The sequence below is a fragment of the Amblyomma mixtum genome, chromosome 3, assembly GCF_055824585.1.
Source record: "Amblyomma mixtum isolate Tamu chromosome 3, ASM5582458v1, whole genome shotgun sequence".
NCBI classification, from domain to species: Eukaryota; Metazoa; Arthropoda; class Arachnida; order Ixodida; family Ixodidae; genus Amblyomma; species Amblyomma mixtum.
In genome coordinates this window covers 219,810,823-219,822,168 of record NC_143014.1, presented here as the reverse complement: position 1 = coordinate 219,822,168, position 11,346 = coordinate 219,810,823, and the positions used below count along the sequence as shown (strand labels likewise).

Sequence of the window (11,346 nt, the reverse complement as noted above, 5' to 3'; positions counted from 1 at the left end):
GTCGCCAGGGTCATCCCCGTCATCTCCGTCGCTGGCGTCGTCTCCTTCACCAGTATCGTTCTCATCTGCGTCGCCAGTGGCATCTCCGCCACCAATGACATATCCGTCATCAGCGTCGCCTGAGTCCATTATATCCCTTGCCGAGCTGCCCAACGCCGGAAAAGATGAGATGAGCAAAACGTTGTCCGCGTATTGGAGGCGGCAGCGACGTCGCGAGGAGAGTAACAGCTGCGCTGATGACAACATTGTTACCAACGCCGTGACGTTGGAGGGAAACGAGGTATCTCTTACCTCGAATGGTTTGTTTCCATGCTGTAGCTGCAAGGCCGCAATTTTGAATAGCATCTTCTGTGGACCTATTGCCTACTTGACCGTGATTATGGTAATATTTGCAGTCGTTATGTGGCTGATAGTTCATCTAGGCCCGCCCGGCTTTATGTCGCCCGCGAGCCCGCAATGACGAGCACTAAGTTTTCTGCGTGCTAGTGTGTACGGTCACACGCACTACACGTTGCTTCATTTCGACAAGTTTCCTGCTTAGTGAACCAGTACAAATGCATGCAGATGCACTACTGTCGTATGCTCACACTTGTGAGTGGGCCAGTGAGTGTAACTGCTTCACTGGCGCTAACGCTAACAATGTACTCCTCTGTGTTGCCAGAGACAGGTCGCTTATGGAAGAGTGCAGCAACTTTCCAACACACGCAACTGTTTTCTTGATGGCAAAGCCTTATACGTTGTTCTATAGTTGTCCCTTGACTTCCGCGCAGAAATATATGAGCTGGATTGATTTGGCGGTTTCCATTACGAAACTGTTTGACCAAGCAGGAATCATGGAAGAACCTCGCAGTTTCTTGCGTTCAAAGAGCGGCCAATCGTGATGGTAAAGTTTGCGCCAGAGGACTCAATAAAACTGGTCATTTACAAATTGCCACGTAGTGTTTTATTCGTATTTTATGCAGGCGATCCATATAGTCACTGTGTTGAGGACAAAGAAATAGGTCCAACAGCTTGGCAGCACGTCCTTCAGGAATGGAGCCGGCGAACTTGTTGCTCTTGTTCTTATCCTCATACAATGGCACACATACAATGGCACACTCGTCCTTCAATCCAAGCGCCACCAGCGCCAACGTCTTTCAGCCTGAGCGCCACCTGGCAATATTGAACCAGTTATTAGCATGCAGCACGAAAGCACAATCGTAGCCAATAATTAAGCTAAACTTTTCTGGGCCTTTTTTAATAAAAATACATCGGTTAGTAGAAGTGATTATAGTTTACACTAAACAAAATGTAACAATTTGCATTCTACTGCTTCAAATAAAAGCGAACGAAGTAGTACTGATTCGCTCAAAATGTAAGTATACACATCATTTCAAATTACTCTCAACCTGAAGCGCGTAGTCACGCCAGCGCACTGCTTTCACCTAGCATACGAGTTGATTCGGCAACAAATTTACGCTTCCCGGCTGAATTGCAGTGTGAGGCCATGTATTTCATTCCTTCTTTTAGAAGCCTTGTTGATTACTAGCGCAAATCGAGGAACGTATTATATAGTTCTTCGCGGGCATGCTATAGAAAGCTGCGTCATTATGTACGGAATGATTGGTGCGGCATGCGTTTTCTGCAGTTGATGTTCGCATGTTTGACTAGAACCCATCGATAAGACATGGGTGATAGACCAACCAAATTTGTTGTCTTCATTTAAATTATTTGCCTTGAGTACAAAATAAAACGAATAGAGCTGCCTTTATTGCATAATCTGATCTTTGTTCATATCACCCGCCACGCAGGCTCAGTGTTTTCGGCGATGTGGCTCAGTGCCTTTGGCAGTATCTCAGTGTCGATCACGGGCGCGGTTGCGCGCCTCGATGGAGGCGAAATGCAGAAGCCCTCGTGAACTTTGCGGCAGCAGCGCATGTTAGGAACGAGAGAGGATCCAGATTTTAGCCAGTTGGACTGGAACAAGATGAGGCCATTTATGGTAAGCGGTGGCTAGCTCCAAGCCACATTCCGCCGGGGCTTTAATGCGAGGCACTCTACAGGTATAGCGATACAGAGCGATCGATGCGCTACCTTCCCGTCCTGGCCCGGTGCACCGGTGGGCGGTTGTGGCTGCAGGGAAGCCCACTGCTAGAGCGGGCAAACGGTGTGATGGCGGATTTATCATTTTTATTGAGAACGCTGAGCGCTAACTACGAGTGCGGCATTGATAAGGCATTGCTGAGGCTGCGGCGAAGGCAAAATGAGTGTGAACGGAAGGCAGGCAGTCGTCGCCGTCTTGTATTGCCCTGATGTATGGGCCGTGGGATGAAAATTATCAGGTATGAAACACATCTCTCTTCTACGACGTTTATATCTCTTATTAATCGGCTGAAAAGTAGAAGGGAGCGGCCATTGCACTAGCGCTTCCCTTACGCTAGAGTGTGTGGTATTAGGTTTATACACGCAAAGCCGCCAACGAAAGCTAGACGCCAGCGTTAAAAATCCTGCGATAAAACTGACTGGCCGCTTTCGCACCTCCACTGACTCGTGCGCTGCGCATTACATTATATCACATGTATTACAGAAAAGTGTGATCGTTTGAACGACTCGGCTGATGGATTAAAGTCCTACTGGAAGGAAAATTTTCGCCCAGTGAAAAGACATTTGTGTACTATTTTCTCAAGAGAGAGCCGTGAAAGCAAGAGTTGACATTCGAGTTGGACTTGAAGGCGCTAGGAATCGCTGGCAAAACTCACAAAGGCCGCCATTATCAAGTGCCGGAAATTACATAACACGGACCACTCTGCCCAAGGAGGTACTCCTCGGCCCTGTATAGTGTGAAGCTTCTGAGGCTCGCTGCTTCTAGTAGAAATCCCTGCGAGTGGGAACGAATTATAAGCATGCACTGTTATAGATGCGAACACCGATCGCAATCAAGAATTAACAGTTCTGGAAACGAAAGCATGCGAGCGGAGAACACCTTACGTTTCAGGGCGTCCGCTTTCGTCCCTCTGTCATCGAGGAGACATAGCGCTGCTAGTATGCAGTTTCTGCGAAATTTCTTTTTTTCCGGTCAGAATCGCTAGAGATGATACAGTGCCTGAATTAATTTTTGACTAATCCAGGCAAGGACCTCACCAGAACACCACGTGGAAGAAATGAGATCGCCATATGCCGGACAACGATCGCTGTTTCCCGTATTTCGGAAATGCACGAGGCGTGAGCGTTCGTGTTTGGTATGCGTGTTCATGCATCTGACCGCTACACAGCGCTTCGGCTTGCTAATCTCACCTAAAATTCTGAAGGACTTTAACCACAGTGCCTTGGATCCTCGATGTTCGCAATTCGTTAATTCCCAAATGGTACAGCTCGAGAAAGGTTCTCGCTGGTTAATAAGTACATACGTCATTTCGGGTAACTTGCTCAACTGTACAGCTTATTAAACACAACAAAAGAAGTCACTTTATTAGAAGAGTAGAAACTTGTCACGGTTAGTCTTATGACGTAATAAACATAATGAGGGGCTTTCTAGCAAAAGCGCAACTTCGTTGTAGTTGCTTAAAGGCAAAATTTTCAAGTCTTCGGACATAGTGGCAGAGCGCATATTCGGTACAGTGGCATCGTGGAGCTCCACAGGTACCGGAGCGAGGTGGAGGAACGTGCGACATTGAGGTGGACGGCTTACCAAATAGCACGAAAGATGGTTGCCTTTATGCCGGATTCGAAAGCTCGACTTCCATCGCTTATGTTTGTCTCTTTCCGGGATCAAAAAGATTCCGGTGACATGTTCCGGTGACATATCTATGACTTTGGTTGTCTCCCGGAGTCTGTTTGTAGGTGTCGGACCGACCACTGAAGTGTTTCTGGGTTCGCGGCTTTTTGGCCTGACTCGTATTCGCTTTGTTTCTCGCGCAGCTTCCTGAACTCATCCCAACCGATTATTTGCATCTTGCGCTCTTTGATTTTTGTTCGCGCGGTAGTTTGCTCAGTTTGTATGATACCGTGGTCGCTGTGGAGGATCTGTCCTAGGTAGTGCCTAGGTAGGTAGGCTAAAAGCTTCCATGAACAGGTAAAGACAATAAAGGGATCAGGTTATCAGGACAGCGCAATCCGTTCTATGAAAATCTTACCTGCTGTATAAAAGGGCGTCCGTCGAGGAAGGCAACTGACGACAAGTAAAAAAAGAAAAAGGTGGTGGTGCCATACAAACACCTACTTTCGCCAGATCTCAGCAACGTGGCCAAGCGCTATAATGTACAACTAATATTTTCGGCCCTTAAGAAGCTCTCTAAAGTTTGCGGCCTGGTCAGCAGAAAAACAACAAACCTGAAGGGGCAAAATAAAAAAAAAAGACCTAAAGCGCGTTATAGCTCCGGGTTCAACCCGTACACATCGGGCGTGGTGTAAGAACTCCCAGTTTCCTGTGGCAAGACAGGACGTTGCGTAAACGTACGCCTGAAAGAACACGAAAAATCGCTCTCAGGATCGCAGTCCTCGAGCTGAGTTGATCGCTGCCACGAATGTAAAGATTTTAAGCACCTTATTAAACAAGCTGAAGTTGTAGGAACCCATAAGGAGCGATTATAACGAGAAATCATTGGGGCTTTTTACATATCAAGACAGGAAAGTTCATGTATCAACACACCATCGATTTCTTTAACTGCAGCAAAGAAACTAGCATACCTAGACTACCCGTGAAACTGGTTTCTTTTCAATTTCTTTTGGTCTTCCTTGACTGTGACAGCGGCGTTTCCTGCTTTTTGTATCATACCGCTTGTTACTCAGCGGTTCCCATCTTTTGAATTTTTTGCCGTGTGTTTTTCATGGTGTTATTCATTTGGTTATCTTGTTACGAGGTGGGTATATATTTTGTGTTCTTTCCAATGAAATTTTAGTTTCGAAAAAGCGCCCGTGTCGTGTCTTTCCTTTTCCTTTGGTCCTTGTTCTTTTCGCGCTACCTTTCACCATGAATGGTCTCTGGTAGCATTAACGTTGACCAGCAAGGAGCAGAGCGTGCATTCAGCCCGTTCACGAAATCCATACAGCAGTACGGCCAACCGACCATCTGCGAATACTGCGCAAGCACCCGAGATGATGGAACGATATTTACGATGACAAAAACTGACACTAGTTTTCGGCGATAAAAAATGAAGTTTTTATCTTTATCATAGTATTTATGCGTTTTTATCAAAGAAAAGGAGTGCCGGTTTTTATCATCGTATCGTTCCATCACGTAAAGAAACAAGACTCGCCAAAGTAAAAGTGAAGAAAAATGTAAAACATTGACGTAAAACATGCATTGTAAGCTTGCGTAGGAAAGCATATCAATGCTGTTTTTTTTTAAAAGAATAAATCAGTTATAGGTCCAGCGGTGGTGTGTATACCTCCTAATTTTTCTCTTGTGTCCGTTTTCGCTGGTTTCATATTCTGTGCATTATCAACCACTTAGCCCAGAAAATTACGCTCCTGATTGATTCTGGTTCACGGGAAAACTGGCTGAGTGCAGAGGCCACCAGATGAGACCTGTATGGGTCAAAATTTATCCGCGCAACCAGGCGGAACACGGCGGGTCAGCCGTAGAGCAGCTTCAGAAATAATACTGAATTTTTTTTGAGTTCAACAAAGGTTTTAACACCAGGGATAGAGGCAATGCTGAGAACCTAAAAGAAGCAAATTCGATCACAGATATGTTCGTCCTGATCACTACAGGGACAAAAATAGGCTATTGATGTAACCTGGTGATACCTTTATCCTGCTAAACTGGTTTGGTTTGGTTTATGGGGTTTAACGTCCCAAAGCAACTAAGGCTATGAGAGACGCCGTAGTGGAGGGCTCCGGAAATTTCGACCACCTGGGGTTCTTTAACGTGCACTGATATCGCACAACACACGGGCCTCTAGAATTTCTCCTCCAAAGAAATTCTAGCCGCCGCGGCCGGGATCGAACCCGCGTCTTTCGGGTTAGCAGCCGAGCACCATAACCGCTTAGCCACCGCGGCGGCCATCCTGCTAAACTGTGCTACAGGTTACACGACAAATCTACAGCCGCCCGCACAATTAACACGAATGACGGACAGCGTGGCTGAGGCACGCCAATGCCAGAAAACGTTAGCCGCCAGGTGCGATATGAGACTCTCAGTGCACTGTAAACAAGAATCAACCCAAATGGAAATTTAAATAGTTGGCGCCGCCCTTTAAACTCTATTTGTGGATTTATGGAGGCATTTACTCTATTAGCATGCAGCTAAAAAGAACGAAGTGACCTATTTTCTTCCTTGTTTTTAATTAAGGGGCATAAAAATGATGATCGGCTTTTCAACTGCCATTTTGAAATGGACCTTCTTGATCTCATTGTGCCTGAGTCCCCAATGGAGCAAACAAAAAAAAACAACACTATTTTGCGCTTCCTCACCGACATCTAGGGTTTCGTCTGCTTCTGGTCAGTCGTGTGATAACAGCGGTGAGTGCTGTCTCACGATCGTCGCTGGATTGCTGCTTGCTTCTGCTGCATCACGGACGCCTGCTGTGGTACAAGGTGTCGGTTTGTTATCGTTTTCTGTTACAATAAGCTACATAACTGAACTGCACCTGTGCAGCCTCCAGTGCGCTCCAACCATACTTGATCTTCCTATGTTAGCATCGCCACGCCATTACAGCCCCCGCGCTTAGGCCTCATTCTCACGGCTTTTTTCAGCGCGGTTGGCGCGGTGCTCTGCACCAGACTATACTGTGCTGCATGAACATGGAACTGCGATAGAACAGTTTCAAAGCAGAGCAGAATGAGTTGATGAGGCTGCATTGTTCCTCAATCATGTAAGGAACCAAGCTTTAAAGCCGTCAATATGGAAGGAAACACTGCCATAGCAGTTTACCTCCGGTGGTGTTCTCATTTCAACTTATTCTGCTCTCGTTTTTAGTCAACTATATATATCGTGGCGCATGACTATGAAAAAAACTCCGAGTTCCGTTTTCAGCTCTGAACTATTTATTACAATGTTACACCGCTTTGTCTACGGAAACAGGCAACCAAACGAGTTCGCCAAACATAAGCAGGCGACTCGTACCGCCTTCGCCTACGCCGCCTTGGGCTTGCAGACAGCGTACAGAACGCGCGACGCGCGGTCAAATCGGGTGGCGCAGTTGGCCAAGCTGCAGTTGCCGTCTGTCCCACAGCTCCCTGCACGTTTGTGCCGCTTGCACTGCTGTTGGAATGAGCCTAAATGAGGATCTGTAAACATGACGCCATTTTTGTGTTCTATTTCTGAGGGTGCCTTGTACTGCTAAATACCGCCCTTGTATAGGAGAGTAAATAATATACTTCATTTGTATGGTGTGAATAAAACTTCCGTTTGAGTGTGCGCTAGAGGTCAAGCCATTTACTCCCATCTGGTCGTTTTCTTTTTTTGAGTATGTTTGCGGTGGCTGACGACAGCTGGTGCGCAGAGCTATGTGACTGCTTTTTTGAACTACAATGTTTTTCTTCCTAAGGAGATGCGCAACTGTTTTGCCACGCCTGGTCATAATGTTCGATCTCCAGAGCACCGGAGACGAAACAGGAAGCCGATATACTTATCTGCAAAAAAAAAACCGGCGAGAGCTGTCAGAGGAGGAAGAAATGAGGGAGAACCTGACACAATTAATTTCATATTGTGAAATTGCGAGCCCTCACTGAAATTGTGAAACCCATATTGTGAACCCTTCAGAGTCGACGAAAATCTTGCGTCTTTTTTACACTTTGGAAAATATGATAAAAAATCATTAAGATAAAAAAGCTTTGAGCAATACAACGCTGCACTGTTGGAATCACACAGTAGTTATAACGTATGAACTAACGGCGCTGCAGGGAAATTTTTCACTACCAAAGCAAGGCGGCGATTAAGCTGAAGTCCTGCCTCGAGCATTTTGAAGGGAACCAAAATAATGAACCAATAATTTCTATTGCTTTCCTTGGCTTCAGGGACTACTGGCTTCTTTCGTAGGTATTGCCAATCGAAGCCGATGGCTGCGGTATAAGCTGATGGTTCAAGACCCTACTTGTTAAAATGAAGGTTGGAACGAAGTGCTCTAATCTGTGGACACAAAATTAGGTGTTCTTTATTATACATAGAACCTATGTGCCCAGAATGCTTTCCGTGCGTCCTGAGATTTGCCCCGATAATACGTGTGGAAGAGACACATGGAATATGTCAGTAAATCGTGTCATTGCAGTCCGCGAACAACGGTTATAAGCCTAGCGTATGCTTCATGAAATTTTTAGGAGCGACTCGGCGCATTGCTCAATGCTTTCTGGTTTTATGATGCTGTGTCGCTTTCATGCACGTGAAATACTAACGGCGAAACGAAATTCTGGAGCAGAGCATTCAGCCCGCGAAGAAGTGCAATATCCGTCTCGGCCAATAACAACACCGCATTAGAAATCAAAATTTCTGTGTAGCGCGCTTTTAGGTTCACGGAGTAAAAAAGCGTGCTCCGAGTCACCGATTGGCACACGCCGTATGTTTTCTACCATGCTTGTTTGAAACGTACTTACTATCAATTTTTGGGATAACTAAGCAGGTTTGCCCCTTCTTGAGACGGCACAGTTTTTTTGAAGAAGATTTTGTCACTTAATCGCGAATTCGCAGTCGTATTTTCATGAATGAAAAAAGAATTCAGTTGGCGGAAGCGTTAAGACTACAGGCTGGTTCATTTGCAAGTGACGTAGCAGTTGAGCGGCGCGTCGCAGCAAAAATTTCGAAATTGTTAGAACCTCGCCGCTCATCACCGCTACGACTGAAAGGTTTTTCTGCCGCGGCGGCAGGATTCGATAGCATTTTTGCTTGGACAACTTCATCAGCGCTGCGACGAGGAACAAAGACAGAGAAGGAAGGACAGGAAGAAACATGCTTCACTTCAAGACGGGTATAGCTTTGAGACCAAATGTGAGAAGCGCCGGTTAGTTTCCATCCTATATGTCGCGTTATCTCGGTGGCGGCGACAACCAATACACGTGGGGTAAGGTTGCAAATAATGTTATTCACGTTGTTTTCGCGTGAGTAAGCACACCGTTCCGAGCGGATGCTCTGCGTGAAAGTCGCAAACCGCGCCACCTGCCGAGCTGGCATCGGCACGGTTAAAACAGGGACGCGTGAGCGGAAGGCTGAATGCATGCCTTGGTAGACAGCTGACCGGAGCGTGCTTTGAAGCGCTGTTCAAAAAATAATTTCGTACGCTTAGGCCCAGGGAACAAGCTTCGGACACTGTGGGATAACCTTCGACGAAGTTCACTGCGTAGGAACAGGTACAGTTGCAGTCAAGTAGTCTACCTTCGTAGGTATCGCACGATGCCGCCTCGAAGAGCTGCAGATGGACGCTGGCCAAAGATTGACGTGCTTCTCTGGCCTTGGGGAGCCCTTTTTGGCTTCTTGCGTGGCATAGCGACAAACATGCGCTGCAGGCCGGCGTTAGCACTTTTCGTCGTGCTGGGTGCGGTCGTAGCCTTTCTACTGCTGCAAGCGTTTCAGACGCCAAGCCGAGAGGAAAAATACGGTGTTGAGCACGGGCCCCGCACGCTAGCAGCCACCCCGTCGGAAGAGAAGTCGCACCGACGCCGAGGCACCAGCACGGCCTCCACGCAGCTTGGCAGTGCTTCAGCTCCGCCCAGCGACGTCTCACTGTTAAACAATCATCCCCCCCGTATCCTGCTGTGGACAGAGCCCGGCCAGGGACGTCCAGTTGAAGGTGTGCGCCTTCCAATAGAGGGCGAAACCACGCTGCGCTACTGTTCGTTCGCTCCACGACATGGCATTGCCGAAGTTATTGTGCAAACTTTTCCCCCGGACTGTTACGTTACCAGAGACCTTTCTCAGCTCAACCAAAGTGATGCCGTCGTATTCGATGCACCGGCCGTTCACGGTACGATCCCACCGAGGTTTCGACTCTCCAACCAAGTTTGGGTTTTCTGGACTCATGTTGGGAGTGCACCTACTGCGGACCTCGGCAGCATGACTGCCGATGCATTCAACTGGACAATGGGACGCCGTATGGACGCAGACATCGCGATCCCTTACGGCCGTTGGACTCGAAGTGAGAGGGCGGCTTCTCGCGATTTTGCCAACAGGCAGCACACAAAGAATGGCACCGCATTGTTCTTCACTAGCGACTGTGACCGCAAGGAAGGTATGGAGGTGCTCAAAGAAGTCATGGACGCCTTGCAGGGCTCGACCGTGCCTGGCTGTGGCGCTTCTGATTGTGACTTGTTCCAGCTGTGCACCAGCGAGTATGCAGAGCATTTCCACTTTCTCTTCGTCGCCGAGTCGTCAGGCTGCTACGAGCACCCTTTAGAGGCCATTTACGACGCCTTCAGGTATGACCTGGTACCTGTTTACTTTGGGCAGAAGGCACTGGTCGGTCTGCCAGAGCACTCTTTTGTGGATGCCTTTGCTATGCTGCCGGCAACGGATATCATCGACTACTTGAGCGCGCTCGTCAAGGACTCGGATTTGTACACCGCCTTCTTTAAGTGGAAAGAAGATCATGTACTGAGTAGTCGGGACGACCTTTGCTACCTTTGTGATGCGCTAAAGAAAAGTCTTGAGCGGCAGACCACTGATGTCGTGGCCTGGTGGAAGAAAAGCAACCTTTGTCCGCAGAAGCACCGGATCACCCAGGCACACAGTCATCCTCATGATGCATTCTAAGATGTACTCATCCTTGCATCATGCTGGGGCCCAGCTTTTAGTGAATGCCTAAGACACGCCTTTTAGTCCCCACTAATAAACTGGCTTTCCTAATGCAGTTGTGTAGTTCTTGCGGTTGTAACTTGTGCGCTATGGCACAAGACGTCCTCATTGCGATATTATATAGGAATTTTTTTGACACGGTTAAAGAAACTCAACATGAGCAAGAGACCTTGATCTACTTACAACTTACAGTAGAAGTGCTCTTTGGCGGTGAACTCATGCCTATCTTTCCAGCTATTTGCACACCCCTTTTTGCGAGTAGTAGTTTGTGTTACTCACCTTCGTCGGGATACATTGCGCTCGGTTAAGGTTATTTTTCGGAATTTCAGGCTCTTATAACGTTCGATCGAAGCTGATCTGTTCGCGCCGCAGCGGGTTCGGAACCCATTCTTGACAACAAAGCGCGCAGAAAACGACGAGGACGAAGACGAGAAAGGACAGACAACCGGTAACATGCAGCTGAATTTTTATTCGGAACATTTGTCGAAATATATAGGAATATGATAGAAAGGGGAGAAGGAAAGGCAATGAAAAACGAGGAAAAATACAAATGGCTTACAACCCAAAGTTGAGTAGTCAGGCGGTTGGGACATAGATACCTAATCTCCTTTTGCGAGATAGCGACTGTAGGTGCGCTTACGGTC

At 47.3% G+C, this 11,346-nt stretch overlaps 1 protein-coding gene across 1 annotated transcript; it reads left to right on the top strand.

Moving 5' to 3' along the window:
* The first annotated feature begins 9,304 nt into the window (after positions 1 to 9,304).
* Positions 9,305 to 10,673, top strand: LOC149353732 (lewis-type alpha-(1,3)-fucosyltransferase-like). Its single transcript, XM_089577394.1, has one exon. It carries the CDS (start codon positions 9,305 to 9,307, stop codon positions 10,658 to 10,660), a length of 1,356 nt encoding a protein of 451 aa, XP_089433520.1. The 3' UTR covers positions 10,661 to 10,673.
* Positions 10,674 to 11,346: the final 673 nt, after the last annotated feature.

Bases quoted from the DNA above. Each gene is read 5' to 3' on its own strand.
- LOC149353732 (XM_089577394.1), top strand. From the start codon at position 9,305: ATGCCGCCTCGAAGAGCTGCAGATGGACGCTGGCCAAAGATTGACGTG.